General features: G+C 33.5%; 1 protein-coding gene across 1 annotated transcript; it reads right to left on the bottom strand.

The window, feature by feature from the left end:
• Positions 1–630: 630 nt before the first annotated feature.
• On the bottom strand, positions 631–8,753 carry LOC113922223 (transcription factor BTF3-like). Its single transcript, XM_035729297.1, has 2 exons — positions 8,745–8,753; positions 631–1,351 (listed from the first exon to the last, which is right to left on the bottom strand). Exon 2 carries the CDS (start codon positions 1,349–1,351, stop codon positions 866–868), a length of 486 nt encoding a protein of 161 aa, XP_035585190.1. The 5' UTR covers positions 8,745–8,753; the 3' UTR covers positions 631–865.
• Between the last annotated feature and the right edge of the window lie 494 nt (positions 8,754–9,247).

Genomic DNA, 9,247 nt, shown 5'->3' with positions numbered 1-9,247 from the left:
ATTATGCTGGATACAGAGAAAGAAAAACACCAAAGAATGGTCTTAAATACTTACACAATTTTTAAGGAACTATCTGTAGGGTTCTTGGCTTGTAACTACCATTCAACCTAGAAAAATAACAAATCTCACCAAGAGAGAACTTGAATTGTTTAGAACTTGAAATAAGTTATTCACTCTTTCTACATCTCAGTAGTGAACAAGTCCAGAAATGTCTAGCAATGGTTTTTATTACTAAAATAGACAAGTATTCTTTTATATTCAAAAAGTCATTTTCGCAGACACCATTTTGAACTTCATGATACCAAGTTCTTTCTACTTTGGCTGACTTTCCATATATTACTTTCAAAATTATATAGCACTCAATAAGGCATTGCATAAATATTTTTGTGTGTAGATATATAAGAATATTAAAGATATGACATTTTTCAAACCCTCTATAACTAAGTTCAGATTCAGTTTAAAAATCAAAGATTTTGGTAGTCCTAACTTCCAAAGATCCTTTATGCTATTTATAGTACTGCTTGTTATAACATGACTTCTTTGACCAAATTTTTTGAGAAAAGAATTTCTATATTATTATGACTAAATTCCTTTCTTCTTCTTCTTCTTCTTTTTTTTTTTTTTTTTATTAACCTTGTTTCAAACTTTATTCCCAGGCTTCTTCAGCTTAATTAGCTGCAAGGAATGAATTGTGTATAAGCAAAAACTGAAAAGAGCTGCAGTGTCCAAGGGGCTTGGGCTTAAAAATATTAGAGATCTAGATTTTATCAGATCCATGAACAAAATTTTAAAAAGCAGTCATAATATAAAATAGCAGCTCCCAGTAACTTCTTCAAGTTTTATGTTCTTCAGAAGTTGACTCAATTTAGTTTGCTTCATTCTTGGAAGCTTCATCAAAATTCTCCACAAGATCTAGAACTTCATCATCATCATCCTCTCCGGTAGCAAGTGGTGCTTTTCCATCCACAGATTGTTTGGGCAGAGCTTCAGCCAGTCTTCTTAAACTAGTCAGACTGTCTGCACCAAGTTGGTTTAAGATACTGGGTAGCATTTCTGTCAGATGCTTTGTCTCAGGATGGCCTGTAATGGTGAAAGTGTTCGCTGCCAGTGATGCCTGAACTTTGGGGTTGTTAAAATAGATCACTGTTCCTTGGTTTGTGAACATATTCACTTCTTCAATACCAGAGATATTGTTTACCCCTAACTTCTTTAAGGAGAACTGAAGTTTTTTATCATCTGCTGTAGCCGTTCTATGAACCACCTTCTTTCCGCAAGCAGTTCCTTTCCCACCAATGCGCGCTTGTGCTTGCAGTTTGGCGAGTTTCTCCTGGTTCATGAGAGTTTCTTTCATCTTGTTGGAGCGGAAATGGGACCGCGCGGGGGAATAGGGTTGGCGCTCAGGGGGTCTCGGGCGGACCAGCTGAGGTTAGGTGCACACACGCGGGGACGCAAGATGGCAGCTCAAATTCCTTTCTTCTTCTAACAGATAAATATAAATTTAAAATCACAAAGCTTACTTCTGTGGAAAACCATAAAAGAGAAAAAGGAACCTGTCATAAGTTACTTTAAATGTAGAACATTTGTTTAAGAAGTTTTAGGATTATTATTTTTAATGGAAGAAATTATATGTCATATCTCTAAGAAGTAGGGTTATATGTTAATATTAGGATTGATTTTGGGTGGAAAAAATGCTCTCGAAATTGCAATAATTTAGTTAACCAATTGTAATTTTTGTGAATTCGTTACAAGAGCCTATTTATCTTAGTGCTGTATTTTCCAAAAAAAACTTCCAACTCCTCAAATTTACTTGAAAGGTTTAGTTATATTAGTGTGTTACATACACAGCACCATGGATTTACCAATAAGATTCTTTATTTTTATTTTTCTTTATTAGAGAGAGAGTGAATGTGCACATGTGGGGGTGGGGAGGGGCAGAAGGAGAGGGAATGAGAATCTTTCGCAGGCTCCACACCCAGCATGGAGGCCGATGTGGGGGCTCAATCTCACGACCCTGAGATCATGACTTGGGCTGAAATCAAGAGTCAGATGTTTAAGTAACTGAGCCACCCAGGTGCCCCAAGACTCTTAATCTCTCTTATATAGTTTTTGTATAAATTCGAGCAGGGTTCAATACTATTGAACAAGGTCATTTTGAGAATCAGCTGTGATAAATGTAGGCAAAAGCACTTTGAAACCAAAGGCACTACACAAATGTTGGTAATTATACAATTTTATAATCATCTTTTTTTTCTGAATTAGAACCACCAGGCCTTTAACTGGAGCAATCTTCTCCGTGTCCTTGAGATGCATCACAACTATTTCTCAGACCACATTATTCCACTTTTCACGATATGCAGTACCTTTTTTCTCCCACCAATCCAAGTTCTATCGCTTTTAGGAGTAAAAGCTTGAATTATTATTTCTCTGCAAGTGCTCCAGTCTACTTTTATATTTTACCTTCGTTTCTCTTATGTAACAGTATATTCATTTTGACCTTGAGCAACATATATTTAATCATATCACAGAGCTCCTTTCTGAGGTCACCTTTACCACCTGAAGTAATCTTGTGCATATCTGGACAGTTTGTTACATACTGCAGACGACTTTTAATTGAAAAACATTTTATAATGGTCAGGCTACTTTTAAATTATGCTTACACAAGCAAACGGCAGTTACAGCTTAAGTGAGGATACACTGTCTTATCAATTAATATAGATTGTTTTATATTCTCCAAGAATTCAATTTATGTTTTGTTTTGGGGATGTAGTTTTAATGTATAAATAGTATTTTCGTGAAAAGGAAGATTTTATTAGTAGTAAATTCCAGTAACAGACATATCTCTTTAATAAACTGGAATATAATTCTATTCTTATGAATATCTGAATTAGCATTTCTTTTCAAATTAATACAAAGTCCAGATTTGAATGCATTTAAATTTAAGTAAGATTGGTTTTTTTGTTTGTTGACTTTCTCTCCTGTAGCCTCTTACTGTTAACCCTAGAAAAATCATGATCTCAAAGCACCTAGAAAAGAAACAAACAAAACCAATCAACCACCCAAAAAAGTTGAAAAAGTTTTGGAAGCACAGTAAAATTGTAGAAGTAAAGTAAGTTGTTAATCCTCAAAAGTTGAAAAACAATTAAAGCCACTGCATCAAAAACTAATGATGTAATATATGGTGATTAACATAACAATAAAAAATTAAAAAAAAAGAAAGAAAAACAATTAAAGCAAATCAATTTAAAGTCAGAATACAATTACACAAATATTATATTAATTTTATTTTCATTAGAAGGAATATTTTAACATAATAGAATTATCTATAAATGAGATCTTTTTTCATTTTTGAAACAATGATTTTCACATCCCTGACATTAAAGCAGTTATGCAATTAAGTAAAGATGAATTGATTCTCAGTCAGTTATTGTGGAAGGATTCCTTAGTGTTATGTCCATACTCAAGACATTTTCTTTCTTTTTTTTTTTTGCTTGAAAACATTTTATTATTTTTTATTTTTATTGATTTTTACTTTTTTAGTTTCACATTTTTATTTAAATTCCAGTTAGTTAACAAAGAGTGTAATATTAGTTTCAGAAGTAGAATTTATTGATTCATCACTTAAATACAACACCCAGTGCTCATCACAACAAATGGCCTCCTTAATACCTATCACCCTTTTAACCCATCCCCCCCACTCCTCCCCTCCAGCAACCCTCAGTTTTTTCTCTATAGTTAAGAGTCTTTTTTATGTTTGCCTCTATCTTTTTTGTCCCCCTATGTTCATCTGTTACGTTTCTTGAATTCCATATGCAACTGGTATCTCATATTTATCTTTCTCTGACTTATTTATTTCCCTTAGCATTATACTCTCTAGCTCTATCCATGTCCTTGCAAATGGCAAGATTTTATTCTTTTTGATGGCTGAATAACATTCCATTGTGTGTGTGTGTGTGTGTGTGTGTGTGTAGTATATATATATTGTGTATGTGTATGTGTATACACACCACCACTTACTTACCCATTCATCAGTCGATGAACATTTGGGCTTTCTCTATAATTTGGCTATTGTTGATAATGCTGATATAAACTTTGGGGCAAATGTGCTCCTTTGCAGTATTTTTGTATCCTTTGGGTAGATACCTAGTAGTGCAATTGCTAGATCATAGAGCAGTTCTATTTTTTATTTTATTTTATTATGTTATGTTAATCACCATACATTACATCATTAGTTTTTGATGTAGTGTTCCATGATTCATTGTTTGCATATAACACCCAGTGCTCCATTCAATACGTGCCCCCTTTAATACCCAGTTCTAGTTCTACTTTTAACTTTCTGAGGAAACTCCATAGTGTTTTCCCGAGTGGCTGCACCATTTTGCATTCCCATCAACAGTGGAAAAGAGTTCCCCTTTCTCCACATCCTTGCCAACATCTGTTATTTCTTGTATGGTTAATTTTAGCCATTCTAACAGGTGTGAGGTGCTATTTCATTGTAGTTTTGATTTGCATTTCTCTGCTGATGAGTGATGTTAAATATCTTTTCATGAAGACATTTTCTTTTGACTCTAGTTCATGTGAATATTTTTGTCTTTGTGTGTAAAGATAGTTTTGCACTGACATCTGGGAGCTGGAGTATTAAATATGAAAACCAGTACAAGAAAAAGAATGGACTATAGACAGGGGATGCTTAAGGACAAGTAAACAGATTGCTGAGTTAAATAAATCATGTGAATTTAGAGACCATATGTTCTAAAGAATTATCAATGCCCTTTTGTGTCCTTTCCAGCAAGTTCAGTAACCCAGATTCCTAGAACCAGGGAAAGCAATTGCAGAGTGAATTAAAGGATAGGGTAGAGTGTAGTAGGAGTGGTGGGAAGAGAACAGGGTGAAGTATTTGGGGGTGATGTCAAGAGAGTGGTTACAGTTAGGTACCATGAAGGTGAAGTCCTATAGCTTGGGCTGTATTGGCTCAAATAGATTGAAAAGAAGTCATAGGAGGAATACAAAAGGGAGGGATGAGACCAAGTGAGAAACCCAGATACTAAAGTGTGGATATATCAGAAATGATTTAAATATCTTACCAAAGGGAGGAGCTTACATACACTGCATAGGATAAAAGAGTAATAACAGTGGTGAGAAAGGTGAATAACCCATCCAGTAGCCCAGATGTCCTGAGCTCCAAAAGCTGCATAATATCAAAATCTATATGGTATAGTCAAATGTTGATTTTTGAAGAAATTGAAATCTAAAATCTGTCAAGGAGCCAATTACATGTGCTTTTGGCACCAAAACATAGAAGATGTTTTGATTTTCATTGAAAACTCAAGGGAAGCATTTTATGTTCTTGAAGAACAGAGGCAAGATACTACTATGTGTTTTATCAGTAGAGAACTTGTCAAGGACAAGTGTTAGCACTTACTTCAGAGTGCTTATAATGTTATTTCCATAGCTAGTAAAATGTAAACTAACTTGTCTCTTACTACTTAAAATCACCATAAACATACTGAATATGAAACTGAGAAACCCCTTATGCCAAAAATCTCAAACACTAATTACATAATAAACTCCCAAAAGAGACACATAAAATAAATAAATACATAAAATATTATGTCACTTAGTAATCTTCTTTTGGCTAATTAGGCACCTTGAAGAGCAGGAAACAACTGTCATTTGATGAAGGGTGATTATAACATGTCTGTCTCAAATCAGTAATACTATATTATGAACACACACACAATTTAAATTCATAAAGACAATTAAAGACTGACATAACATAATAAAATTAAAAATAAAGAAATAAAGATCATATATACAAATATTCTCATTTTGCAAATCAGGAAATGAGACCTAGAGATTGGATGTTAACAAAGTACAAATAACTACTTAATAGTTGAGTATTTGACTCATAATCTATGATTCTTGTCTCCAACTTTCAGGTCTACAGTATAGTATTTGTCTGTTTTACATGTTTTATTATATCAATATATCTTAAGTTGTGTATATATCTCTTACAGGCATTTGAAATTCCTCCAAATTAATAAATTTGTGATTTTGAAATACGTAAAGCATTTATTAAAATGTACTCATCTGTGTTATTATAGTTTATACTGATACTTCATTAGTACTTGTTGTAAAAGTGACTAAAACCAGAAACAACCAATTTAATGTAAACCATTTCCCATTAACTAAAATCTGATGAATACCAGATCATGTAGATTAGCAAATCCAACCCTAAGGTTTGTGAAACATGAATGTCTCCAATTATCCTAAGTGGTTTGCAAATTAAGAAAATTAATACAAAGTCATTTAATTCAGTTTAGTTCATTCAGTATTCAATAAGTCATAGAAGATTCATTTGTAAGTCTATTTCTCAACAGGCCTTATGTTTTAGAGAAGTTTTAAGTTTTCTGAAAAATTGCACATACAACTTCAAGAGTTCCCAGTTCTGCCTCTTCACCAACACATAGTTTTTCCTATTACTAACTTCTTGTATTAGTGTAGTTACAATTGATGAACCAATATTGATACATAATTATTAATTAAATTTCATAGTTTACAGTAGTTTATTCTTTGTGTTTTACAATTCTATGGCTTTGGACAAATACATAATTTTATGTATCCACATTTACAGAATCATACAGAATAATTTCACTGCCCTAAAAATGCCCTGTGCTCTACCTATTTATCCTTTCCTTCCTCCCCTGAAACACTGTCAACCATTGATTATTTAACTGTGCCTTTTCCAGAATGTCATACATGAAATCATACAGTATGAGCCTTTTTAGGTTGCCTTCTTTTACTTAGCAATATGCATTAAGAATCTTCTATTTTTGGGGCTTGATAGCTCATTTACTTTTTATCACAGAATAATTATCCAGTGTATTGATATATCACACTTTTTTCATTCTTTCCAATATTTGGGGCAATTATTAATAAAACTGATCTAATATTCATGTGAAGGGTTTTTTTTTGTTTTTTGTTTTTTTTGTTTGTTTGTTTTTTGTGGACATGAGTTTTCATCTCATTTGGGTAGGTACCTATGAGTGTGATTGTTGAGCTGTGTGCTAATATTATATTTAGCTTTGTAAGAAACTGCCAAACTGCCTTCCAAAGTGCCTGTGCCATTTTGCATTCCTACCAACAGTAAATGAAAATTGATGTTGTCAGTGTTTTGAATTTTAGTCATTCTATTATGTATATAGTAATATCTCATTTTGATTTGCAATTCACTAAGGATATGTTACGATAAGCCTTGTTTCATATGCTTATTTGATCTGCTACCTGCATTAGTGAGGTGTCTGTTCAAATGTTTGGCCCATATGTAATTGCCGTTTTTGTTCTTATTGTTGAGTCTTTGGAGTTCTTTCTATATTTTGATTACAAGTCCTTTGTCAGATATGTTTTTTTATAAATAATTTGTTCCCAATCTGTGGCTTGACTTTTTGTTCTCTTAGTAATGTCTTATAGAGCAGAGATTTTTAATTACAATGAAGTTCAATTTATCAATTCTTTCTTTCATGAAGCATGCCTTTGGTGTTGTATCTGAAAAGTCATTGCCAAAACCAAGTTCATCTAGTTTTTCTCATTATCTTCTAGCAGTTTTGTCATTAAAATCTCGTTTGTTGAACCATTTGAGTATATATGTATATTTTCTCCTGGTCCTCTGACTAATAAAGAGTAGGACAAAAAAAAATTGTTCCTAAATGACAGCCATCTTAGCAATTGAAGATTCAAATCCAAAGAATACAAAATGTGGAGAAACAGTTTAGTTAGAAATTAATTCTTTGAAGAATAAAATATCTGGAATCAATTTAAGTGAGTGGCTGGGGCTCATCTCTTTGAGAAGATAAAGATGAGGGGGTCCCCTAAGATTCAAGATTTAGGTGAGATTGGTGACTTTTATATTGTGATGCATACATAAGGATCAACAGATTTTAATATAAGGTTGGTTATACACATATCTGAAGACGAAAAATATCTAAAGGGAACACTGAAGTAATATAGATGTAGTAACTTCAGCAGCAACTACCATCTTTAGAAATGGGGGAACAAGGGAGAGAGTTTGTGGTTGCTAGAATCATTTGGAAGCTTGGGATAGGTAGGGCCTTTATGGTTCTGATACCAAGAATCTGGGGAAGGTGGCTGATGATGGTGCCCCAGAAACTCAGAGGAGAAAGATTGAGACCCTCAGAGCTGGATCTCAGATTTCAGAGGAGAGAGGCTGGGCACAAAGAGAATGGAGAAAACTTGACTGTAGGAGCCAGCTGTGTAGCTGGCATGGGAAGGCATCCTTGGACGATGCCATTAAGGATAACAAGTAAACAGGAAGGAGTCTTTTGTCTCATATTACAGTCCCCCTCTACATTCCCGCTTAGAAAAACTTAAGGAATTGGTTGTAAAGGAAAAAATGTGGTTTACAGAGCCACAAACTCAACTGTTTAGAGCAGAATATAAAAACTGTTTGGAACTGAGAAAAAGAACTGTTACTGTTTCCTACTGGCTAATCATGGTCCGAAAGGGAGATGTGAGGGCCTCTGGTCTCTTTTAGGTAGTATCAGTATGGAAATCTTGAGTTTCTATTTCATTTTCAAAGCAAACAATCTATGCTAAATGTTCTCTAGCTTAAATCCATTTGAAATAGGTAGGAAGATAAGTTTTACTTAGTAAAATTCCTGTTACAGTTTTCTTTTCGTGTTCACTGAGAGCTGAGTTGGTGTTACCTAGTCAGATGTTAAGATATTAACCTGACTCTTTCTACCTTCCTATTTTCACTTTTCCATCATTATGGTTAATTCTCTGGTTTAGGTCCTTATCAGTTTTCATGTGGATTAGTGGGTGTTGTCTATTAGTTTTCATTTACTACTGTTTTTGTATTACTAAAGATCTATTTTGTCATCTTTCTAAAGCATAATAAATAAGAAGAGAGAAATAAAAATAAGACATCAACACCATTAACTAAGTTTCTAGTGATCCCAGGTAAATTACAAATCTGTGACATGGAATTAAATGCTTTATACATCCACTTAAATTTAACCCTTCAGTCCCATCTATACTTCTATCTGTACTCATTTCCCTCCCATGGCATATTGTAGGTATGGTAACCTGTTGTGTCATCCCAAAACATGTGCCACATTTTACCTATTCATATCTTAAATTATTCTTTCATGTTCTTTGGGGGTAGTAAAGGACTAATTTCTAGAAGGTCCCCAAGAAGACAATTATATATATATATATATACATATACATA

The sequence above is a fragment of the Zalophus californianus genome, chromosome 9 (assembly GCF_009762305.2).
Source record: "Zalophus californianus isolate mZalCal1 chromosome 9, mZalCal1.pri.v2, whole genome shotgun sequence".
Classification (NCBI taxonomy): domain Eukaryota; kingdom Metazoa; phylum Chordata; class Mammalia; order Carnivora; family Otariidae; genus Zalophus; species Zalophus californianus.
Note: the sequence above shows the minus strand (reverse complement) of the source record. Positions and strands in the feature narration are given on the sequence as shown.